Raw genomic sequence first — 26,541 nt, 5'->3', positions numbered from 1 at the left:
TATATATTGTCCATCTCTACTTGTTGCAATGTAAACTGCACAGGGATCTTTGTTTTGCTCACTGATCTATAGCAAGTTCCTAGAACAATGCCTACCATCTAGTTGGCAATAAATACTTGTTCAGTGTGTGAATAAATGGTTGCAAATGCCAGAGATTAAGGGGCAGGGTCAACATCAGGCCCCAGAAAGATAGGAAAGAGCAAAGGAGGGGCCTAAGGTAGAGGGATTGGGAATGATAGGTGGAAGGATGGGGTGAGACAGAAGCTTCCTGGTGGGAACTTGCAAGATAAAGCAAGAGTTCTGGGTCTCTTCCTGGAGGGCAGGTGACTGAGAGAGGTATCATCTGGTGTGCTGGTTTTATGTATTTATTTCAGAATCCCTTTTTAAACAAAATTTAACACTAGTCCAAAATTTAAGCTAACTCAAGTATTGCTGCTTAGGCTGAAGCAAGAAAACATTTCCTCATTTAAAGCAGTTCCTTTCTCACAGATGGGGTATCTTGAAAGGTAAGGAATTTGCTTATATATAAAAACAGTCTTTTTACATACCTCATACAATTTATTTTTAAAGTTTAGTAATTATTATTAGATGTAGCTTGAATTTGTTTCACAGAACATAGGTAATGCACCAAATCTTTATTTTCTTAAATAAAGGCAACACCAGTTTCTCTCTCTTTTTTCAATCATTTATACTTAAACTGCAGCTATTTCTCAGAGAACATATAATGCCAAATTCGTAAGGCTGGTACACTTCTGGGCTAAGAACCAGATTTTTGCTTAATTTACTCTTTTATTTTTAAATTTTGGTTTGAATTTCAATCTACCTTAAAGTTTAAGGCAATATGGTATTTTAGGGGTTTAGGTTTATTGAAATATGATTTCCCATTTCCAAGAAAGCATCTTGGAATAAATAGAGGGATTAAGGGGAAATAAATTAGAAACAATATACAAATTAGATTTCCCTGTTAGGAGCCAAATTTAAAGCCCAGGAGGGTGATGCAAGATGTGGTATGGAAAGTCTTGAAAGGGTTGGGACAGTTAATAAACACTAAATTCTTCCCATGAATGCTCTTGCTTTCAAGCCCTAGTTTAGACACATTCATTTCAGTGTCTTCCTGACTCTCTAACACACATAGTCACATACTATGTACTATATACACACATTTCTCTACCCATTCCACTGTTTCTCTCCTTCCTTTTCTCCCTTTGGCATTCTTTCTTACTAACCTGTTTCCCTCTTCCTATTCAAGTCTTTATGTTAACTTACTTATGTTAACTCTCTACATGCATTATCTCTTTTTCTCTAATGCATCTTTTCTCTTTCCATCAGTGTCTCCATATTAGTTAGCTTATGAAGTCTATTTATTAAGCATCTCCAAGGGACAAGATGCAGTACAAAGTACGTAGGATTATAAGATATCCCCATGTGAATTATCTAGTTTCTTGTGATCCTTTTGCTTCTCCATTCTTTTTCTACCCGGCCCCCCCCTCCTTTTTTTTTTTTTTTTTTTTTTTTGTCTTCTGTCTACCTTTGTCGTAGTGGCTATCAATAGATTTCAAGTTTTCCTCTGGCGAATAGAAAAAAGTTCCTTGAGTCATGGGAATTAAAGCCACATTTTGCATCCTTTAGTTTAAACTAAAAGCATGATATCAACATTGTGTACATTTGGAAATGCCCTGACTAGCTGCGGCATAGTCTAATAGATGAGACAGACATGTGAGGAACGCCCTTTCCCATGCTCTGTCTGGGCTAAGTATATCCTTTAGCTTGTGACTTCTGGGCAAATCTGGGTATGATATTATTTTTACTTCTAGTTACTATGTGGTTTGTCTTCTGAGACTTGGCCAAAATATTGTCTCGCACCAAGCTACAGTTTTTGTCTTTGAATCATATGTGCACATCTTCTGAGTATTTGAAGACTTGAGGGACACTGGGGACACCAAGGCTCAAAACTGAGATGGCTAGGGCCTTAGGATATCCCTTGTAAGTCTCCCTGCCTTCCTACTTCTGGACCCAAACCCACAGACAGTGTCTTGCTAGTGGTCTCTTTAGGCATGGCACAAACTCTCATTCATTCTTTTCTTTCATTCATTCACTCAGTCACCTGTAAATGTATATTGAAGACAATGACAAGAGATTTGTTAAGCCTACAGATACAGTGGTTTCATAGAACTTATAGCTCAGCAGAGAAGACAGATTTGAGCCTTGCTTTCATAGAGCTTATAGCCCAAGAGAAGATAGACTTGAGCAAGTGCACATTCCCAAAGAAGCCTTTAATTAGATAAGGGCCCTAAAGTTCTCAGGCCTTAACCATGATGTTGCCATGAGGTACTGTGCTAAGTAGCTACATTATCTTATTAAATCCTTACAGCCCTGAGAGGAAGAGATTATTATTGCCTGCAATTTATGGGGAAGGAATCTGAGACTCAAATAAGTTGAGTACTTTTTCCAATTCTACATGATTAATAAGTGGAGGAGCCAGAATATGAACTCAAGACTGCTGGCAAAGCCTATTCTATGGAAGGCCACAAGAGGCTGTAAACCATAAGCAGAAATTCAGCATTGGAGAGGTAGGGGAATTAGCATGACAGCTTAGTTCCTGATAAGGATAAGAAATAAATTTTAAGAATACTCTAAATCTAAAGGTACAAAATTAATTACCAGAGATCGAATTGATCCAGAACTCAGATGACATCATCACATTTTTAAAAAGCAGCAACGTTCTCAGTGATCTTGAATGTCAGGATCCCTGACAAGAGTTTATGGAAGAGTTGGCCAAACACAGAGAACAGTACATGCAAAACAGTGTTGAATTTTGGTAGGTAAATTTATTTTAAAATTTCTCATATAAATATTTTCATACATTTCAAACATCAGAAAATAATTGATATATATTGAATTTTATAAGAAAAAATAATTTGATCTAATATTATAGCAAGTATAAATATAGAGTGGGCCTTGATTTTTTATGTTAAAGTCTTATAGGAATTGAAAAGCTTTTTATAAATAAGTAACTGGAGATAGTTGTCAATTATACATTTGTAAACTGGACATTTTTATGCCCTAGATGTAAATTGTCCAAATGTGCTTAAGAATCTGTTGCATATTGTTACTGACTGGACTGAGATCTGTTTTTTTGCAACTTATGACAAGTTTACATATTTTGTATGATTGTTAATACTGAGTTCTGAACCAGGGAAAGGTTGACTCTAAATTTCAAGAATCTTTGTGTATTTTGTGGTTCTTTCTAAAGAATAGCATGTGTGTAATTAAAACACACAGAAACAAGCATCTCTTTTTAATTAAAAAATAAAGGCTTGGTTAGTATCTTATGATTTTTTTTTACTTACTAGATAATTTCCCATTCACCTGGACAGAAGCACAGCCCAACCAATAACTTCCCTCTTTACTTCTGGTTATTTATATAACTATTATGATAGTGATGCTGAGTGGCTGAGGTTTGAAGGTTGAAGAACGAAGAGTCTTTAGAAAATAGGTGATACACTTCTTTCTAAGAAAAAAAAAGTATCACATTATCAGAGCAATAATAGTGGGCAGTCTTCTATAAACTTAGAAACTCTTGGCTGGAGAAACTCTTGAATGGCAATGATGATGTCTTATTCAGTGCATAATTTACCTTATTAAAGAGTTGCAGTGCAGATAGTCAAGAGATATTTTGAATAATAATAGACATAAAAAATAAAGCCAACTTCTATGGAAAATCATGGAGTATTGGGTACTGAGTTTCATTTTCATGATAAACTATAGATTTCTACTTTGAGATAAACACTTTAGTTCAAGAAGGTTATTAGGCTGGCAATTAACTGACAACCCTGAGGACTCCGTTTCAAGTGCTGAGGAAGGTTGAGAATGACATCTTGTGGATTTTGTCTAGGTTGGCCCTAGAATATTTCTGTGTGATTGTGAAGTGGGTGAATTGCTGTGTGCTTTCATGCCTGTTCTTTTCAGAGGGGTGAAGAAATGAAACTAGCTAATTTGATTATATTTCTATTTCATTATTGACATGATTTTTCCCAGTTGTTTTGTTGCCTATTAAACATAACTTTGTGCTTTAAACATATTTTCAGTGAACAACTATCTAAGAGAAAATGCTATTTTTCTTAAACTGTTTTCTCATTAATTTTCAAACTGTTTACTGTCTCTAACTTTTCTCTGATACTATTAGCAAAAGGAAGAAGGGTCCTAAAATTTTGCTGTACTATACTTTATGGCTAGGGTATATATTTGGTTGCTTTTAATGTGCTTTAAGCTTCCCACTTTCCCCCGGTGTTCTCAGATCTATTTGTATCTCTTTAGGCCAAACTAAGCCCCCCATGGGGGCTAGGCTATTGGGTCTCCCAATCCTCTTTATCATTATTACCAGGGACACATACCCAATTCTTTCATTCATCTTAGATCTACTCTAGTACTCATCTCATTTCCCAACCTCTCTTTTGAAACCATATGAATTTTTTTCTAACTCTCCAACAAATATGTATTAAGATCCTATTATGTAGGTATGGTAGGTTATGGGGATACAGAAATGAATACAGTGCTCCCTTCAGAGGAAACTAGTCATCTTTTTTTGGGAAAGGGAAGAAAGTTTGGAAGCTTGTGTTTGATGCTAACAAGGCTAAGAAAGGGGAAGCTGAGCACTTTTGAAGACAAAAAATATAGTTTGGCTTTGTTCCCTTCATTTTGTTTTGACCAGGGTCTGTATTTAGTACTTAAATCAGTGGGACCACACTCTTTGAGAAAGGCTGAATTGGGGTTTAGCCTCTAAGAACTAAGGCAGAACCCCTTGGCCCTACTGTCTGTCCCTGTCTAGAACCACACCCTTGGTGTCAGGCCAGAAGTGGATGAGCCTTGGGGCTAGGGAGGAGTGAGCCAACATGTTCAAGGCTGTATTTGTCTCCATGTCAGTTTTTGTTTGCGACAATAAAAATGACCGAATGAGCCTGTTTTTTATGTTCCTTTTGGCAGGGACTGTGTATCATGTTGTTTTTGCCCAAAACACAGTTTTATTTATTTATTTATTTTTTGGTGGCCAACTTCGAAGACTTGAGAAATTGAGTCTTGGATCCAGAAACTGGAATAAGCCTTAAGGGTTGCTATCAACCTGATGTTTTATGTAGATTTTGGTGGTGATTCTCAATCAAGTTTCTCTAAAATTTAGGAATGAAAATTATTGGTAAAGAGATAAGAAAAAATACTAAATTCTTAGAATTTAGAAAAAAATCCCCTTTTCCACAACTTAATTGTCCAAACAACTTGGGCCAGCTGAAATCAGTCTTAATTTACTTTTTAATTTTAGTGATAGGTCATAATGAGAGCAACCAGAATTTAGTCACATCTTCTCTTCATATTAAAAAAAATGACTTTGTACAGGTTATCTGGCCTTGCACACATTCTCCTGCCAGCACTCTCATTTAGTAGTGGATGTCTGGGAAGCTGCCAATGAATACAAGAGTGGGGGCTGTTTATGCAGCACTTTTGTTATAATGGGGGAAATGAAAATGGAATTTGGAAAAAGCAGTCCTGAGAGAGTCCCTCACTCCTTTCTGGCTTTTGTTTTTGTGTTTTTCATGCAAGATCCAATCTTAGTAATCTGGTTGGTCAGGAGTGATCAGGCCATGTGAAAATTGGTTGATGTCACCTCTAAGTGTTTTATGAGGAAAAGATATCATGGTAGGAAGGAAGGGCGTCTATGTGAGAAGCCTGAGTTCAGGTGCTCAGTGAGTGGTGTGACAGAGAATGACAGAGCGTCTCTAGGCTAGGCTGGTCTCTCTTCAGTCAGTGCTGAAGACTTCCTTTTTAATTTTTCAAATGCCATTTTGTATGTTCCAACCTACCATTTTGGCTTTGATTAAATCCATGTATTTTTATTGTTCTTGAGAGGTGCTATTCTCACTCCTGACTTGGGTTTGAGCCCATTTGGATCTACTCACTACCTTGCTTTTTTATTCCTTCCCTTTTTTCCTTTTTCTCTCCCTCTGTCTTTCAAGTCTTGGTACTCATTTCTTATAAAAATTTAACCCCAACCATTTGTAATACAAGTGCATTTAATCTAATAGCTGTATCTTGTGACAGGTCTCTGCAAAATTATTTCTGGTTTCTTTTTCTGTCAAAAGAACCCCCACCCTGAGAGTGTATTTTCTTATTGAAATAATGGAACGAATTGATTTATTGATTTGGAATGGGCACACCCTTAGTCTGGAATGGGCCTGTAATTAAAAAAAACTAGAAATGTCTTCTGGCCAGGTTGGGACAAATTACATGGTAGCTTTGAGAGTCCCCAGAACTCTGCATCCAATCAAGATAAGAAGCATAGAACAGCTGAAAGGAATCACATGCATTCTCGGGCACATGTAGCAAATGTGGCCCAGGTTTCTTGGGGGGTGGGACATAGTAGGACCTCCGAAATTCTGATTATGAGACTAGAAAGACCTGATTAACTTTGGTTGTGAAACTGGAAGTATGCCATCTTAATATGTATGAAAGTTCATAGTAAGAAAAGAGAGACCGAGGAAGAAAAACTTTTAGGACAGTCTCTGCTTTATCTTTTCAGAAATCATTATTACAAACTAGATGTAGAGATGAGTGATTTTTATTTAAGGAAAAAAATCCATGGCTTTCAAGGTTTCTATTCTTATTTGGAAAGTGCAGGAAGCTGTGTTTAAAACACTTGATAGATTTCCATCTTTGTACCGCCCCCCAAGCTTATTTTTCCTAACACAGTCTTGTATACATAACATTGTTCTGTCTAAAAGAGAAGGAAAAATATCCTGTGTATTAGAAGGAAGGTGGTAACACAGTATGGTGGACTGCTAAAGAGAGTTTGAGGTGAGTCACAAACCGATTTTCATTTATTTTTTATTTTTTATTTTACAGGAATTGTTGTCTGTGAGGCGCCTAACAACAAATTAGATAAATTCATGGGAGTTCTCTCCTGGAAGGACAGCAAGCACTCCCTCAACAATGAGAATATAATCCTAAGGGGCTGCATTCTGAGGAACACCAGTTGGTGTTTTGGAATGGTTATTTTTGCAGGTACAGTTGACTGCCCTGGGTCGGTTATGGGGCATCCTTGTCCTGAGTTGTGCATGGGCAGTTTGTACCTCTCTAGGTTGGATGACGATGGTTCTTTTGCTCCACTGAGGTACTGATCTGAGTTGACTGCAGAGGGCAGCACCACTGCTCTGGAAATAGTTTGGGGGAGCACTCGCCCCTCCTGGCCCCTGTGAGGAAACACTGCCATCATGAACTTATTCTTAAGGGTTGCTTGTGCTTTAATTGCTCAGTGGATGCTAGCTAGATACTGTTTAATTTCTTTTTCTTTAACTTCATCTCCATCATTCCCATCATTGTATGTATTAACTAACCTTCCTTTAAAGTAGGGGAAGAATGTGAAAGAAAGCCCCACCCCTAACCCTGCTCCGCTATTAATTTTGTAGTTTACAGGGGTCAGGCAATCCTTTTGAAAGAGCTTTCTTGGAGATCCTGCAATCTTCTGTTTATACTCTGTAACTTCTACTGTTTGTCAGCAGGACAGTGGGTCCTAGAAACCCTGTGCATGACAGAGGTCGGGGAAGGAGGTTGGGAGGAGGGGAGGGTGCCTCTTACTGTTCCTGCTAGCTATTTTTCCTGCCTCTACTTTACAGGCCCAAAGTGGCATTCTCCTGCTTGAGAAGCTTACAGTAGCTCCATTACATAAAGCCACTCAAATTGTACTCATGGCTTCAATTGCCAGCCCTTGATTTTTAAAAATCCTGTCTATTATGACACCAAATTAAGATGTGTTTTTGGGTCTGTTGACTATATGTGCAATCAAAATTGGAATGTTTTTCTTAACTGACTTTCCTCAACAACAACGAATGTTTATTAAAGACTCAGAAGTGTTCCAAACCTAGAAAAGCCCTCCCAATTCTCCCTAAACACTCTCAGCTGTGGGTGTTAGCAAGGCTCTTGCTGCTTGGGGTATTGCCATTGTAAGGACTTCAGAAATCCCTAGAAGTATGGCAGTGTATGGGCTTTTATCTGGGGAGAAATCTGCTTTCATAATTCTCTCACCAGATGCTTTTATTCATTAGGGAAATAAACCTGTGATCACATATTTTATTTCCAGCTTGCTTGCATTAAGGAAAAGAGCTAGGCTTATACATTACCCTCTTTTTATCTTCCCACATTAATGAAAGAGAGACTTCTGGAAGGTATCTTAATGAGAAGGACTGTCCTGGTTTGCTCCCTGTCATCAGAGAAGTCGGGGGGCTTTATCCTAGGAATGAACTAGAGCCCAAAGTTTTGTTTGCATTTTTGTGAACTTGTTTGGAATGACTAATTCAGGACTATGGTTCAGTTACAGAATGTTATGCTAGGACAGATGCTGTGAGCCACTCAGAAGCCAAGTTTTCCTTCATAAGTTTTGCTCTGAGGAAATGCACCTACCTAGAAAGAAGTGGGTGATAAGTTGAACAGGTCTGCCCCCAAGAAGTAATAACAGAAAACTCACAGAATTAGGGTTGGACAGAGCTGGGATCAGATTTGTTTACCAGCTGTAGGATGTTAAGCCTCAGTTACTTAAACTTCCTAAGCTTTAGTTTCTTCTGCTGTAACATGGGGTAATGAGTACATTAGAGAGTCACTATAAAGGCTTAGGGAGACAATGCATATATATGGAAGAGGATGCTTGACAAATGTTACTTTCCTTACTTCCTGGCTTCTTCCATCCAACATCAATTCTGAGTGCATTGTCTGCTCCATAGACTGCACATTGGTCTGATGTACTGCTCTTTGGACCTTGGTAGGCGAGAGTGGGGAACTATCCTCTTTTGTGATATGCCTGGATGTTCTTCATGAGGCAGATATTTGTAAAGCAGAGAATGTCTGCATTGACTTTAGTCTGGGCATGAATATTAATAGAAAACTAGAATAGTGACAGGCAGAGGGATGGTTGGTTTGGTCAGTGTTAGATTTGAACAGATGAGAGTCTCAGAACCCCTGAATTTTAAGAACTCTTAATTTGAGGAACTGGTTCCAGGTGAATGCTTAGACCTTATGAAAGTTACCCAAAATGAATAGTTAATAAACTATTCTTTCTATATTACCTTGGATATAATTATCACTAAGGATTGTGTAAGGAATATAATTGACACAGAAATGGTTTACTTTACTTGTGAGGGTCTAATATACGTTAACAGCTAGGCTATGCCTCCCTGGTAATAGCTTTTCTTTCACCCAAGAGAGGAGGAAGTCTTGTTTCTGAGTGGAGGAGTCTTATTTATTTAAGGAACCCATAGTAGTCAGCACCATTTTGGTGCACAGTAGATTTTTGCTGGATGTCTTCCATTTGCCCCTGCAGATCTACTGTCACCTTTCTTTCACTCTTCTTTCTGCTTGGGAGGCTGATTTGTCAGGTTTACACTATTAAATTTCCTTGAATTTTGATTGATAGTTACGCTCTGTCATTGGGGATCCCTGGAAAGAGATCAAAAGGAGAAAGAACATTGAGATCAAGGTATTTATTCCCCTAGACTTCCTCCCTATGGAGTCACTTCAGGTTGACTAGGTTTCTCAACCTAAAGTCACTCTTTCTTAAAGGCTGGAAACTCTATATGTCCTTTAGGGTCCAGTAACCACTTCCTCCCATCATCCTTCCCTTCTACCTTAGGTAGAGAAACCTTCTGTTTGCTTCTAAGCCTTTGGTTATTTCACCCCCACCAACACTTTTGCAAAGAGTCCCTTTAGAAAAAATTTTTTTCTCCAGTTATCCTTGTTCAGTGCATCATCTATTTCCTGTTTGGAATCTGAGTGAGTCATAGCCTTAAATACACATTAATTGAATGAGTCAGTGAATTAATGAATTAATGGAGTATTTCATATAGTTTTAAAAATGGTGGTAAAGAACAAAGAGATTCTGAGTTAGACGTATCTGGATTTGAATTCTGCTTCTGATACTAGACAAGAAAGCTCAGGCAAGTTAAATACTTTAAGCTTGTTTCATTATTAGTGAATTAAGGATGATAATACCTAATTACTTGGACTGTTTTAAGTATTAGCTGAGATAATAGATGAAAAGCACATATGCACATTGCTTAAGACATATCAGGTGCTTAATAGATTTATTAAATGGTTGTTTATTGAGTGCCTACTATGTGATAGATACTATACTTCTTATTCATTCCTGATTAAGAATGTGAGCAAAAACAAATGCTGTCCATTCACTCATGTGGTTTTGACTCTGGTAGGAGTAAGAGAACTTAATCTCAGATAATTATAGTAATGAATATATAATCTCAAACTGAGATAAGTACTCTTAAAAAAAAAAAAAAAGAACATGGGCTCACAAGAGATATAATGGAGGGATATGAGAGAAGGAGCAAGCTAGTTAAAAGTCACATTGTGACAAAGGCCCTGGGCCAGGACTGAGGATGGTGAGGTAAAAAACTTCAGAAGGCCAGTATGAGGTAGGAGAACATGGAGGATATAGTTGAATATGTTACTGGAGATGTAGTTAGGACTTAGATCATCCAAGGACCTTGTGGTCTGTATCCAGAACTTTGGTCTTTATCCTAAGAACATTGGGAAGCCATTGTAAGTTTTTCAAACAGATGGTATGTGTGTATATGTGTGAAATCTGAAAAGATCCTTATTGCCTACAGTATTTGTAAAGTTGGTAAATAGTAGGTTCCTGTAAGAGTGTATGATTGGGGTTGGGGAGGAGAAAAATATTCATTAAAGTTGGGAGCAGAGTGGATGCAGGGAGACAAAGCTACTAGACTTTTACCATAGTCCAATTGAGAGAAAATGGTACTTTGGCCTAGGGTGGGAGTCATGGAGATAGACTAGAATCCTAGGCTTCTCTCAGCTTTCACAACTGGATGGAGGGAGGTGCCATTCATTGGCGCAGGGAACCCTAGGGGAAGATCACAAGCTGGGCTGGGCCAGGGCTCTTGAGGGGCCTTAGAAGAATCTAGATGAAGATGACATATAGGTGATTAAATATATGATTTTAGAGTTCAGAGGAGCAGTCTGTGCTGGAAATTTACATGTGGTCTATAGATGGTAATTGGAGCTGTGGTCTTAGATGAGATTTCTCAGGCAAAATGGATTCAGAAAACAAGAGAAGATGGCCTATGCCTGAGTGAGTGTTAAGGAATCGCGGTGCTTAGTGGCTATGTAGAGAGAGGTGAGCATCTCGGAAGAAAAGGATTTCACAAAGAGGTTGGAGAAAAAGCAGAACATTGTATTACAGCTGCTAAGGGAAGAGTGTGTTTCAAAAGGATGGAATAGTCATTGTCAACAGCTGCTGACAGGTCAAAGAAGGCATGGAGGGTATTGATGATAATACTAGATCTGAAACTAGGTCGAGTAATAAGTAGGAGATGAGGAAACAAAAGCTGCAGAAAATTCAAGGGGAAGAAGAGATGTGTGAATCAGTATCTATTGATATATTTAAATAAATGCTTAAAAGCCTCTTAAGTGTATTCTTTGCTGCTCTGTGTGTATATATGCATAAGAAATATATATTTTTTATCACAAAACTGGTCTGTCAGCATTTTCGCTTTTACTAATCACAAACTTTATTTGCTGTTTGTGATCTTTACTATACAAGAAATACTTCCCACCCTCAGTATCCATATGATTTTAATAAACAATTCTGAGAAAATGTGGGTGGTCTCCTTTACAAAGAAGTAGTTGGGAATAGGACACTGGGGTACAATTTCCAACTCCAGATTGAATTTTATGAGACCCTAATTTTTGCTCCCATTTGTCTTTTAAGTACATGAAAGTCTTCTAAGGATGTGCCCATCTTTTCCCTTTTATTTTTTTTAACTTTTCCTAACTTTTAGAATGGCATAAAATTTTATGTGTGCCTCTCTCCTTTAATTCTTTTAATTCTCCTTTCTCCTATATTCAGTGGCTACATAGATTGATGATAATAATGGGAAGACTATGTAGAGATGACCACTAGAGGTATCAGATATAATTAAAGCTTAATTGCTTCCATTTAGCATCTTCTCTGTCCACTCAGAATTTCCTTAGCAGTATATTCTACTATTCTCTTTTGTTAATCATTTAGCTGTCTACCTCTAAAGCAGTTAGTGATATTCTTAGAATTATTTGAGCAAGAGACTTAGGAAATATGAGTTAATGTATTTACCTGAAATAAAGCTAATGTAAGATTTAAGACAATTCTTGCCCTTACAAAAAGTGTATATTACACACACAGCATGCAATACACAATAAAGGTTTAACTTACTTGCTGATGTATTATTCACAGTTATTCTAGTTAAAGGCATCTCAGATCTTTTTGGGAAACAGATCCAGAATTTGATTTCTGATTTCAACTTTCCATTTTTGGTCTCAGTGTTCTGAATTGTGTTTACTACTGCATTCTTTTTAACATCCCAAGTTATTCCTCACTTTGTTACCTTTCACTCCTTCAACTACAAGCAATCCATACGGAGCTTTTTGAAAAATAGCATTTTTCAAACCTTTCAGCTATAGGTTCTATCTGGGTTTGTCTTATTCTAAGGAGACTAATTCTCTTGTAGTCTCCAGGGTTGTTGTTAAGCTACCACTTGAAATTCGTGTACAACTTAATCATGGCCCCTGTTCTTAATAGAAATTATATTATTTTGAGAAACAGGAACATTTGACATGTTAAGAAATAATAATAATGATAATAATAATACATCATCAAATCATTTTAAAGTTGCTATTTAATTTTTTTTGGCAGGTCCTGACACTAAATTAATACAGAACAGTGGTAAGACAAAGCTTAAGAGGACAAGCATTGATAGACTGCTGAATACTCTAGTTCTATGGGTAAGATACTATAATAAAATTAGGTGTAATCACTAGTCATTGTTATCTTAATATATTTCTCATATTTTGCTGTGAATTCTTTCAGATATCTTTATTCTCCTTGTGGAATCTGTATTTGGGGATTTGTATCTGGAGCCCAGTTATATTGCCCTCTACTTTCTAGATTGATTTCTCAACCACTGGTAGAATTTCTCATGAGAGGTAGGGTAGTGCTTATGGAGGCAGTCATGGTCTTGGAATTCCATGTGTTCATTTTTAAGAAAGAAAACATAATTTTTAAGGTAGTTTGGTCCCTTTGTTATCTTACCTTTGCTTACATCCTCTCTATATTACTTATGGATGGAGCTGGCTTCACAGGACGGTGACTTGTGCAATTATACAGATTGCCCACTCAGAAGAGCCCCATGCTTGGCTTATTGATTTGGTGTTGCCATGTAGAAATTATCAGTAATTTTTGAACAAGATGTCCTGTATTTTCATTTTGCACTGGGCTCCACAAATTGTGTAGCTGTTTCTGCTTATTAATCTTCTAAGGCCCAGGTCACAGTTTTCCTCCTTTATGAAAGCTTCTAAAATCTTCTTAGCCCAGGATTATCTCTTTCCTCTGAATTTTTTTTCTCTTCTACATTTTTTGAAATGATTTTTTTCTACCATCCATTTACCAAGAACAGTTGACTATCCCTTGCATCCTACCCTTTTGTCAGTTAATCTTATGCCTTCTCATGTTGTGCATCTGACTGTGTTAACTGACTTTTGTGTAATATTGCTTAACCAGACTTGTACTCTCATTTCAGATTTTTGGGTTTCTGGTATGCTTGGGAATTATTCTTGCAATAGGAAATTCAATCTGGGAGAATCAAGTTGGAGACCAATTCAGAACTTTCCTCTTTTGGAAGGAAGGAAGGAAGAACCCTGTGTTCTCAGGATTCTTAACATTTTGGTCATATATTATTATTCTCAATACAGTTGTACCCATTTCACTATATGTGAGGTAAGATGAGAGTTTATATTTTAGATAAGCCACTTTGTCAAAAGACTTTGCTGTGCATGATCATGGTCTGTAATCATTTTTGTTTAAAATTACAACAGTGAGGTAGATGTCTTGCTCTAACTGCTTATGATCTGCTACATCTGTTACAAATGAGGCAACTAAACTGCTTAATCTGTTTAACTTTTGCATTTTCAATTATAATAAATGCATTTTATTTTCTTCTTGATTTGATTCGGTTTCTTAGGAATGTTATTCTTTGGAATACATGGACTACAGTATCTCATACAACCCGATCAGTTAGAATTGGGTTGATATTGGGTAAGAAGCAGAAGAATATTTGGGGAGATCTATTGTGATGATGCCTCCCTGTTACTAGTCTGTCTCCAGATACCTGGATTTGCATTCTATTCTACCACTGAGTAGCTCCATAACCTTGGGCAAGTTATTTCACCTTTCAGTGCCTCAGTTTCCAATTTTAAAAGTAATGAAATACTTAATAGGATTCTCTGAAGAGTAAACAGACTGTAAAGCTTTTAAAAGAATGTCTGACACATTGAAAGAGCTTAATGAATGTTAAATTTTCCTATTATTAGTAACTATCAGATAAAGAAGTTGAAATATATAGTTGGTAGTACTTGTCCATTGTTAGATAAGAAGTATGAATTGTAACTCCCACTGCAACACGATCTGTCATTTCTAGATTTGGTCTCACAAATTAGAGCTAAAATGATCTCCCTCTCTCTGTCTCTACACACACACACACACACACACACACACCCCACACACATGTCTTTATATGCACATATGTATGTATATTTATGTGTATTTGATAAGGCTTAGAAGTTGGCCCTATAGTGTATACCTGAGATATTTTTTATCCTAATCCTACCAAGACTGAGCCAGACAATCGCAAAGACACTGGAGCCAAGATGAGACTTGGTTGTTTGACATTCCTCATCACCAGTATTTTAACAATACAAAAAAAGTTACCAGCTCTAAATCCCCACTAATTTTTACAAGCTTCTATTTCTCTCTTTCCAAAATCCTAACTATGATGAAGCAAGGGAAGTTCAATGCACAAATCCACCCTTGTTTTGGATAGCAGTCAGGAAACTGAAATGTCAAGTTGTGGGAAACTGACTTGAAGTAGTGGCATGTGGCCACAACACCACAAATTGCTCTGAGCCTTCGGGGGCTGTGGTCAGATCAGGCTCTATTTAAACTGTATCCTACTGGCTCATCTTTGATTCTGAGGACCTCTCATGCTTGTATTCAGTTTTAAAGTCTGTAGTAAATCCTGCTCTTTGCCAGAAGAGCTATGGTCAGCTTTTATAGCTTGCCTTTTATGTCCTAAATGAACAATAAATGCTCATAGTGGCTTACCATCTGCACATGTGCAGTTTCATATGTCCTCACGAAGGAAGTATATTCTGTGTATACTCTTTCTTTGAAGTGCATTGTCATTTTTCATTTAATGCTTTGAAAGATTGATGTTGTAGAGGTCAAGGCTAGCTTCCTAGTTTAACCCATTCCTTTTTCTCTTACTGTGTCCCCTGCGGTGGTGAAAAGATAACCCAATTGGAATAATCTAAACCCAGATTCTGGTCTTGGCATGACCACGAATAACTTTATGACCTTGAAGAAAGCATTTAGCTTCTCTGTGGCTTAGTTTGCCTATGAACCATGTGCTGATCAGTAAAATGGCAGGAGTAAAATAATTGGTTTCTGAGTTCCTTTTGGTGCCAAATGATACCACCTTACTCCAGATAACATTTTATATATTATTGAAAGTGCTTTCATATACTTTACCTTACTTATGTTTCCCAACAACCTGATGAAGTAGTTATTGCCCAGCTTCTTTCAGAAATGAGATGATTTGCTCAGGCTCATGGGGCTAATTAGGGATAGAACCAGCATCCGAACTCAAGTCTTCTGACACCTGGTACAGTGTTTTTCCTCCCTCCCTAAGCTGTGTCTGGTTTATTACTCAGTGAAGACATCAAGAGAAAAAAAAAAGGAGTGTAGAGTTCTGTATGTGTTTGGTAAGGCATAGTAATGGTGAGGGTAAATGTGAACTTTCCCCTTACCAAACAAGAGCAATGACTCTGATCTCAACATGAGGGGAAGAGCATTCCAAGGAATTTCTGGTTGCTCAATCCTAAAGCCTGAGACATAAGAAGAGAACCTCTAGGTATTTCTGTTTGGAGAGAAAGTCTTTTGTAAAAGCTTCCTCTAGGTTTTCAAGTAGGTACAAAGAATAAATTAGGACTATATGTCAGTTGAGGATAAAAAGTGTTGAATTTGCTTTGAATGGTTAACAATTCCACGTGAGCAAAGGATGTTGTTGTTTGTAGAATATTTATATGCTGCCAGTTTATCTGTAGTATTCAAGCATACTCAGCTACTTTTTTTCAATACATCATCATAAGAAATGCAGCCATGTACTCCCAAGGAATTAGATTTTGGGTGTCTTTTTTTCCAAAGCAAAAGAAGCTCATTTCTACATCGCTTGTTTAGCCACAGAATTAGGCAGAAACATAAGCCCTGCTCTTTGAGCAGTCAGACAGAAAACACTAAGCACTTGATGATGCTAATTCTGAACATTTGTCTCCTTTTCTCTGCTATTATAAGACAGAGAGCTGAATGTACCACTATGACTCTCCTAAATCTTCTTTCCCAAACAAAAAGGATATCCTTCCTCTCTACAGACTATTTTAAGATCTAAGAATTCAAATTAATTTACAATACTTCCATTGGTTTGAAGTGTAATACAGAAAGATCAAATGTTGTTCCATTTATTATGCTTTGAGTTTTCAGCGACCTATCTCACTTTCAGATAGATGAAAGCTTCAAATTGCTTATACAGCTAACTGCATAATGCCGTTCTTAAGGTCAGGTCTGCATTGGCTTTACCAAATGCCTGAATTCTTGTTTTGGCTCTGTGGTTAATTATTTGTGTGACCTTGGGTTAGTCACTTACCTTATAGGTCTTAATGTCCTTACTGGTGAAATTAGGGAATAGAAGGTCAGGATTCATTCATTCAACAATAACAGATTGTATATGACAGGTAAAGCACTGTGCCTGGTCTACTGTAAGTGCTAATGTTTTTTGAGTGAATGGAATAAGGAAAACAAAGCTGATATAGAAAAGCTAGCAAAGAATTTGCAAGGAAGTGTGTGTGTGGAGGAAACAAATGTAGAATATGACCTATTTATTTCTATATTGTAGGATTCTACAGAGTTATAGTGTGATTTTTTTAGTTTTTTAGTTAGGTGAAAAAAACAATTTAACAATTTAAATTGTTCGAAAATGAACTGGCATCATACCATTTTGGGGGAGGGAAATAATAGGAGCACAGAATGCGATGCCTAGAAAGGATTTGGTATCATCTTTTGTCATCAAGGAGACAAATGTTCAGAGTTAGCATAATCAGGCAACTGTTAACGTTCTCACTTTATAGGTGAGAAAACCAAGGCTTAATTCCCATTAAGGTCAGAAATAAGCCATAGGTCCCTGCTATTGTCATTACTGTGTTATACTCTTCTGGATGACTTTGTTAGTGTACTAAGACATGTAGCCAAAATATCAATGGACAGAAGACATGAACCTGAAACTGTAATAACCCATATTAGAAAGAAAGAGCATAGACAATGTGATTATAGACCTAGGAAATCCTAAAGAATAATTCTGTGAGGCTCTTAGTAAGATAATTCAGTTAAATGTCTGATTTTGTGACATAATAGCATTTTTTAATATTAGAAAAAGCTTTTAATATTCAAAGAGCTCTCCTTTAGTGCAAAAATAATTTAAACAGTGATCTGTCAATGAAAAGGTACAATGTCCAGAAACACATCTATCAAGCTATGGTGTGGACCTATCTGAAAAACAAAGCCAAATCAAAACTAAAACTAAATCTCTTTACCAATAGAAGTACTTTTCAAAATTGAATTACTGGAAAGATTTATTCTTCTCCTTGAAGTTGCATTTATATATTAAAATACCAGTTCTTTTCCAATAATTGCAAGTTTAATGTAGACTTAATTTAAGTCTCAAATAAGTTTTATGAGAAAGCTGATATATTAATCCTAAAGTTTGCTTAAATGAAGACATTGATTCTATCAGCAAGAATAAAGGAGTGATTACAGCTAAGAATTGTTAAAAAAAAGGAGAATAAGCATTCTTTTATATCCTCCCAGATATTGCCAAATTTTATAAAACTGCAATAAGGAAAATGAAAGGTGCATTAAATGACATATTAAGGAATAAAGCTAAAATCCTAAAGTAGATTCTAGTGAGGAAAATAATTTATATGTGACATGGAAGCATCCCAACATAGTAAAGAAAGGATTTGTTGTTCAATAAAGGGTGATGAAAAAGCCTCGTAAAAATTAAAATTAGCATCTCATACATACATCATAGTTATAAAAATTCCAACTGTGATAAGGAATTAAATGTGGAAAATTCAGTAAATAGCTAGGAGAAAAATATAGATGTCTGTATATATAATCTTGGCATAGAGAAAATCTATCCAAGTAAAATTCCCAAAACAGAAACTATAAACTATTGGTAAATTTGATCAGTTAAAAAGAAAACTTCTTCCTGTCAAAAATAATGTAAACAAAACTAAAAGACAAGTGATAGGTTGGTAACATTTGTATGATATATATATGTGTATATATTATATATAGTAAATGATAATTTTCAGTAATCTGCAGAAACTGACATTGTTAATTGTTTTGGAAATTGATTTAGCCTTACATATGACAAAGATTTTAAAAGTTCATACCTTTGGCCACAGAAATTCCACTTCTAGAGTTTGAAAGTCATAAATTACCACTGGATCATGAGACAGTGCTCTTTTTCTAGCAAAGGGGCAAAGTAATATAACAACAGTGATTACTATATTGAGATTTACTCAGTATCTGTTATGGTTTGCTTAGTGCTTTACAGGGATACTGCTTCTACCTCTTTTGGCAAAGTGAAGCCACATCAAATAATGTGTTAGAAAGCCCTCAATACCACATCTCTTTAGATCTTCTTTCTGACAAACATCTTTAATCATAGTTTCTCCTAAAATATAAGAGAAATGTCAACTTAGTCTATACAAGAAATCTCCACTGGGCCTGTTTAATATAAATGGTGAGTCATGGAGCACTCCCCAAGATTTTATGCAAAGTCAGTCTATTTTTTCATGGAGTTACAGGTTTATGATCCAACTCTGCTGAGATGCTTCTGAAGGTCACTAGGACCTGGGGACAGAGCATCCACATTTTCCCCTATACTCAGAAGACTTTGATTGACTTCTTACTTTGGAAAGCTTTGTGTGTTTTGAAGTTGATGGAGCATTTCTTTTTCTCCATTTTCGTGGATGAAGTATGGAAGTAATTCGTTTGGGACACAGTTATTTTATAAACTGGGATCGGCGGATGTATTACTCTGGAAAATCCACACCTGCGGAAGCTCGGACAACCACTCTCAATGAAGAACTGGGCCAGATTGAATACATTTTCTCCGACAAAACAGGAACCCTTACTCAAAATATCATGACTTTTAAAAAATGTTCCATTAATGGGAAAATCTATGGTAAGAGAAATAGTTTCTCTTTCTTATTGTTAGTAGTCCTTAAAAACATAAGCAATCCTATTTTAAGAAACCAAACCATTTATTGCGGGCCTTCTTATTAATATGGGTACCACCAGCATCTAACACAGTGCTCGGTATATAATAAACACTCACTAAATATTTGTTCAATGAATGTTGAATAATTTAGATGAAATTTTGGATTTGTTACCATTCATGGGTAGAGATAGGGGTTAGATATGATATTGTCTGAGGTTCCTTTTGGTGTTCCAACTTGTGTGATTGTGCTCTGTGGTGTTAATAGACCCATATCCCCGGGAGGACAAATTCTTGTAACTTGAATTAGCTCAGTAAAAGCAGTGTTTCATACTTGCTTCCTAATAGCTCTGGAATTGATGTTAGGGTCTGTATTTGTAAGAATTCACAATTCATTCCTAAGAATTCACACAGCACAGGGCTACTTTGAGTGGCCAGACAAGCTATTTCATTAATATCTAATTCTTGTTTATTTGCTTTTTGTCAGGATATTTGCTCTGTATTAGGATTTTCAAGCATTCTATTTATATGTGACCCTTGTCACCCTGATTTTGGCCAGTTAGCAGACAGTTCTTTTGCTGAAAGCATTGGAGCTCAGCAGAAGGTTTCTGTTGGGTATCTCTGGATTCCTGATCTCGCTTCACTGGACTCTGAGTGCCCAGATTTTTAGTACAGAAATCTCAAGAAGCATCAGACAGAGGGAAAACTTCCCTTTGTCTCCTGATTAGAAAGTTCACACATTGCCAAATATTTTAAAGTAAGATTTGATCTTGAACAGAATTAAGAAATATAAGAAGTTGATTTTTGTACTCTCCTGCCTTTTGACATCCCTTTGTTACTCTGAACCCTATAAACTACCTCTCCTCTGCTCGACCTCCCCCGTTTCTTGGAGTGAACCAGATAATTCTCAACCTGGACTTCCATAAGCCCACAGGTTACATTGTGCACTTCCCATATTACTATTATAATTACTCATAGGTAAAATATTTGCTCTAAAATTTCCTTTTGACATTATTTTCAGAGGCTTTCTAAAAATACTAGCTTAACCCAAAGAGTAGTTTAAATGGGAAATTTTTAGAGTATTAGAGATATTTTTAATTTGGAGGACCTTTTGGATTCTTTTTGTAATGGCACATATTGATAATAATAATATCACTTCTAGGAAATGATGCTATGGAAATTATCAGACACGTGGACCAGGATTTATTTGTAGTGATGTTTGTCACAGGAGTATTTTTAGAGGAGGCCCTTGATTTTCACAAAGTATGTATATCCCCAGATCTTTGCAAATTTCCAGATCCCATATGGCTTGTAATTTCCGTAGTAAAATACAGAACTGAAAACTTTAACTAAACCCTTTAGATCCTTACTCTAAATACCATTATAATTTATAATGCATTTATGATGTCATTAAAATATATGCTTACTAAGGCAATCACAGAATGTTTAACAGTCACATTTTCTTGTTTTCCTATAGGTTATTCTTGTTTATATCATAGATCTAGCCTTGGGAAAATTTGGCATTCCCTTCTGATTTATGTAAATCTTCTAGCTCAGAACTTTTATTTTCTTTGACTTCTTTAACTTTTCTTCCCTTCCATCATCAGTTTTATAAGCACTGTTCCTTGCGCAGAGAGTGGGGGCACATTTTACAAGAAAGCACAACTTTATTTCTATCAGTTATGAGTTACTGCCTATGGCACAATGACTGGAGCATAAGGCCAGTGAGTTTGTGTTTGAGATTTAAATTCCAGAAAGATGGTGAGTTTCATTCCCTGGCTCAGAGACTCTGCCCACTCAGCAGTCACACAGTGGTCCAGGTTTAGTCCAGTGCTCCAGAAAAACAGCAAATACCTAATTCATCAGGGGCTTTTCTTGGTTATAGCATTGTGTAGTGAAAAGAGAGAGACTTGGATTCAGAAACATGCTTAGGCTGACTTTTTAGCTTCAGTTTAGTTAACTTCTCATGGATTTCCCTCACTTATAGAATAGGAGTAAAAATCTTCAACTTGCAAGTTTGTTATGAAGATGAGTGATAATACAAGCGCCTGGCACAGGATTGATGCAAGGAACTCTTATTATCATTTCAAGAAATATCGTCTTAGCAAATGGCATTAAATCTTCGAATGCTAAGTAAAAATTAGAAAAATCTTAAAAGCTTCTGAAGAGGGGAAAGCTAAAATAAATTATCCTTTGAAGCTATTATACAACCATTCAAAATTAGTTTCACAAAGAACTTTTAATGAACCAGAGAAATTCTCACACTTGGGTTAAGACAAAAGGAACCAGACATTTTTGAACACTATGATAAATACAGGCATACACACACACAATCAACATGAATGAAATTCCATAAATACTGGCTATCCCTAGCAGGTGGGACAATTAGTAATTTTTATTTTCTACTGTAAACATCTTGTATTTTCCAATTTATCTATAATAAGCACCCATTGGCTTTATACTAAGAAAAGTTATTTTTAAATATTTGACACATAGTTGTTATGCTTTCTTCGTGGGCAGGGAGGGGGGGGCACTGATATTGTTTAACGCTTACATGCTAATTTGACCTTGATATTACACAGATGTATCTGGTCCAAACCAAGACAGAGATATACTTACCAGGCTCTAGCATTGGTGAGAATTGCTCTGCCTAGGATGTCATTTTGGATGCCCCAATAGTGGGAATAAAGTGGAAAACAAAAATTTGCCTCTGGCAAACATCGTAGATAATATAACAACAGAATGATAAAATTTAAGAAGAACATGATTGTGAGTTTATATTTTGTGTTAATGCAACTGCATTTTAGTTCTATCTTGGGCAAACATGGATATTTCTCTGGGTTAGTCACTATGTCTAGGTTTACAGTTTGAAACCACTCCTAAAAAGTCTACATTTGAACTCATAATGCCATTTAGTAATAGTGCTTTAATAAATGTATTTCTTAAAATTAAATGTCTAAATGCATTTTTAATTTCACTTATTATTCTCAATTTTTGTTTTGGCAGGTGAAGTTCATGATGACATGGGTCAGAAAACACATATGACTAAGGTGTGGAGATGATAAATTTCATTCTTTTAATTTCAAATTGTACATGTGTTTTTAAAATGATGAGTTCCTGGAGGACTGATTTCCACTGTGACCAGATGAAATATTTAATAAATAACATTAAAAGAATAGATTCATATGGTTCAAAATCCCTCCTATCGAGGTCTCTAGATATAACATCAAAATGATCTTTGCCTTAAAGTTGAGTAAAGATGTCTCTTATGATCCTCTTAATTTTCTTTTTGTGGCTATTTAAAAAAATCATTTCTTATTTTTGTTTGTCTTTTTCCTTTTCTATCTTGATTACATTAAAAAGTTGCCCCCTTATACAAAAAAGTGTAGCTATTGCTTTTATTTATTATTTGTATATATTTTCCTGTGTTTTAATCAAAAGTCTGCTTTTATTTTTAAAAAAATATTTTATTTATTTATTCATGAGAGAAACAGAGAGAGAGGCAGAGACATAGGCAGAGAGAGAAGCAGGCTCCCTGTGGGGATCCTGATGCTAGACTCGATCCCAGGACCCCGGGATCACGACCTGAGCCAAAAGTAGATGCTCAACCACTGAGCCACCCAGGCACCCCTGATTTTATTTTTATTAATGCCTTCTTTTTCCATTCTCTGAGTTTCTCTTTTGTTTTTAATTTTTCTAACTTTATACTTGGATGCTTATTAATTTTATTTTCCCCTCTTTTTATACAAATATTTATGGTTCTTAATTTTTCTCTGAATACTTTAAGTTTACCACATAGATTTGGCCTGTAGTTTATTAAACTAATTTTATTTTTGTCATATCAATTTGAATATCCACATTGAAACACAGGTTTTTAAGGAAGAGTTTTAAAATTCCCAAGTGAGAGAGGTTCCCCCCTAACTTTATTGTACTTTTAATAAAAGATTTGCATTGTTTCTACTTTTTTGGAATTTATAGTAGTTTCTTTGTGGCTTAATACAGTCAGTTGTTGTCAGTGTTCTAGGCTTCTTAAAAAGAAAGCTTATGTGTATTCTGTTTTCAAGGTATAAATTTAGCTAGATGTCAGTTCTACATTGTAAATTATATTATTTAGGTCTTCTTTTTTTTAAGATTTTATTTATTTATTCATGAGAGACAGAGAGAGAGAGAGAGAGAGAGAGAGAGAGAGGCAGGCAGAGGGAGAAGCAGGCTCCATGCAGGGAGCCTGACGTGGGACTCGATCCCAGGACTCCAGGATCATGCCCTGGGCTGAAGGCAGGCACTCATATTTAGGTCTTCTATTACATTATTATCTTTTATCTCTATCACCTATTGGCATAAGAGGGTAATTAAAGTATTCTGAAAAATCCCTTTCTCTCTCTCTATATATATACAGTTCTTATATTGCCGGAAATCTTTGTTTTACAAGTATTGATGCTATATGGGGGTAAATTGATATTCATAGTGGTTACATTTTTATTTTGAATTACAAAATAAATATTACATTAAAACTGCTCTCCTTTGACTCATTTAATTCTTTGTAGCCTGAATTCAACCTTATTTGATATTAATGTCAGAAGTCCTGGTTTATTTTATTTGCATGTACCCACCTATTATTTTCTGTGTTTCTAAATGACTTTATGTGTCTTTTTTGTACAGCATAGGATTGGAGTTTTCTTTGCATTCCAATCTTTTAATAACTGAGTTTGGGCCATGTACATAGACCTATATGTTGTCTTGGTTCTAATATTTTAGGTTGTACTTTGTGTCCAACAATAGTAGACTTTTGTTTAATAATTCTTTATATGTTTTCTTTTTTCTGTATGTGTGCAAAATTTCTTATAATGTTTAAAGTATTTCATTGTTTTTCTACCATATACTTTCAAGAGTTTATATAATATTCTCCATATTTTTTAAGTCAGTGTCTATTAATTTCCTAATATGAACAATGATGAAATTATATTTCTCTTCCTTTCCCTCATATTTCCTTACTATTTTTATATTTTTCTTTAAAAAAACCCTAAATATATATAGATTTTTATTAGTTGATTTGAAACTTTATTTTTTTCTTTTTTAAAGATTTTATTTATTTATTCATGAGAGACACAGAGAGAGAGGCAGAGACACAGGCAGAGGAAGAAGCAGGCTCCATGCAGGGAGCCTGATGTGAGACTTGATCCCGGGTCTCCAGGATCATGCCCTGGGCTGAAGGAGGCACTAAACCACTGAGCCACCAGAGCTGCCCAGTTGATTTGAAACTTTAAATGATATTGTCTAACCTTCAAATAATAAAATGAGGAAATCCGTATCTTCCAGGGTTTTTTTTTTTTTTTTTTTTTTTTTTATGATAGTCACAGAGAGAGAGAGAGAGAGGCAGAGACATAGGCAGAGGGAGAAGCAGGCTCCATGCACCGGGAGCCTGATGTGGGATTCGATCCCGGGTTTCCAGGATCGCGCCCTGGGCCAAAGGCAGGCGCCAAACTGCTGTGTCACCCAGGGATCCCCTATCTTCCAGTTTTTTAACTGTCTTTTCATCTTGCATAGTCAAGGTATACAATATGTACATTTTGTTTTGGCAATCTAATCTCTTTATTTCTCTTAGACTTAGTCCTTCAGTTAAAGAAATTTAGTGCTTACCCTTAACTTACCCTTTACTAATTGCTTTTTCAATGATCTCTTATTTGGATGAAGTTCATCCTCTAGTTTCAAGAAGGGTTCGTAACAAACAAGAACTATATGCTAACTTTATACTTGTATGATAGCTTGATTGGCTATAATCTCTTTGAGTCAGTTTCTACCTTGCGATTTCAGGGAATCACAGTTTCTTCCCTGGGATTTCAGGGAAGTCTAAGGTCAATGTGTATTTTACTCTTTCTAGTGAATTCATCATTTTTTCCTCTAATGCAGTATTTTTCAAAATTTCATACATAAACAAAGCAATGATTAAATAAGTCTCTATGATCCTATAGGTTTCAAGACAAAGTATACATAAAAAGTATTTTCCCATCAGCTGTTTTTTGGAAAGACATTATCACAGGACTAGCGCTTTGAGTAATAAACTTTTAGAAGTACATTCGGTGCTTTCCAGAAGTCAGTGAATTAATGGGGATCTTATTATTGAATCATCTTCCATTATTTTGTTCTACCCTATTTCTTTTATCATGCTTTTTCTTTTTTTACTCAAAACATTTTTAAGTGTACAGTAAACTGTTATTAACAATTCTTATGATGTTGCACAGCAGATCTCTAGGACTATCTCATTTTGCATGATGGAAACTCTATACTCATTCAACAGCACCTCTCCATTTCCCCATTCCGCCAGCCCCTGGAAACAACCATTCTACTTTCTGTTTCTATGAGTTTTACTATTTTGGTACCTCATAAAAGTAGAATGATGCAGTCATTGTTGTTTTGTGACTGACTTATTTTACCTAACATGTGCCTTCAAGGTTCATTCATGTTATGGCATAAAGACAGGATTTTCTTCTTTCTTTATGGCTGGGTAGTATTCCATTGTATCTGTATACGACATATTCTTTATTCATTCATTTTTTGTTGGATATTTATGTTGTTTCTACCTCTTGGCTATTGCAAATAATGCTGCAGTGAACATGTGAGTGCAAATATCTCTTTAAGATCCCAATTTTAATCCTATCATTATATTACACAGTATCTCCAGAGAGATCGGAGAAAGTACACTGTAATAATAATATTTTTTATTAGAAAATATTAATTCAAAGTAAGTGGACTAAAAAATCTATAATTAGACACATATAGTACTAGGTCAGATATTACTGCCAAGATGAATTCAAGTCAGGCTAGGTTTTGCCATTGAGTAGGTTTTGAAAAAAAACATCATTTTAAGGGCTTCTTTGTATGTTGAGTTGTAGTAAGTATTTAAGGATCTATTCAGCCATTGGGTATTTTTTTCCTTATGCTCTTGGAAGGGTCATTGTTTTGGTGCTTGGCTCTGAAATGAGAAGATAATATTTAATAGTAATGAAGAAACAGAAAGCCATTCGTAGTGCCAGATGTTTGAGACTGAAAAATCACACAAACACTAAAAATATGTAGCGGGTGTATTTTTGAATTTTAAGAGATTATT

The 26,541-nt window shown here is 35.9% G+C and overlaps 1 protein-coding gene across 4 annotated transcripts in view; it reads left to right on the top strand.

Annotated features, from left to right (window-relative positions):
- ATP8B4 (ATPase phospholipid transporting 8B4 (putative)) overlaps positions 1 to 26,541 on the top strand; it is a 243,207-nt gene that overhangs the window by 147,028 nt on the left and 69,638 nt on the right. For all 4 annotated transcript variants that reach the window (XM_025472826.3, XM_025472825.3, XM_025472827.3 and 1 more), the window contains 5 exons: positions 6,892 to 7,050; positions 12,740 to 12,828; positions 13,623 to 13,819; positions 19,195 to 19,403; positions 22,443 to 22,486. In XM_025472826.3, the coding sequence (XP_025328611.3) occupies positions 6,892 to 7,050; positions 12,740 to 12,828; positions 13,623 to 13,819; positions 19,195 to 19,403; positions 22,443 to 22,486 (698 nt within the window). The remainder of the gene's footprint in view (positions 1 to 6,891; positions 7,051 to 12,739; positions 12,829 to 13,622; positions 13,820 to 19,194; positions 19,404 to 22,442; positions 22,487 to 26,541) is intronic.

The sequence above is a fragment of the Canis lupus genome, chromosome 30 (assembly GCF_003254725.2).
Source record: "Canis lupus dingo isolate Sandy chromosome 30, ASM325472v2, whole genome shotgun sequence".
NCBI classification, from domain to species: Eukaryota; Metazoa; Chordata; class Mammalia; order Carnivora; family Canidae; genus Canis; species Canis lupus.
The sequence above is the reverse complement of the archived record's forward strand: the minus strand, read 5'-3'. Positions and strand labels throughout refer to the sequence as shown.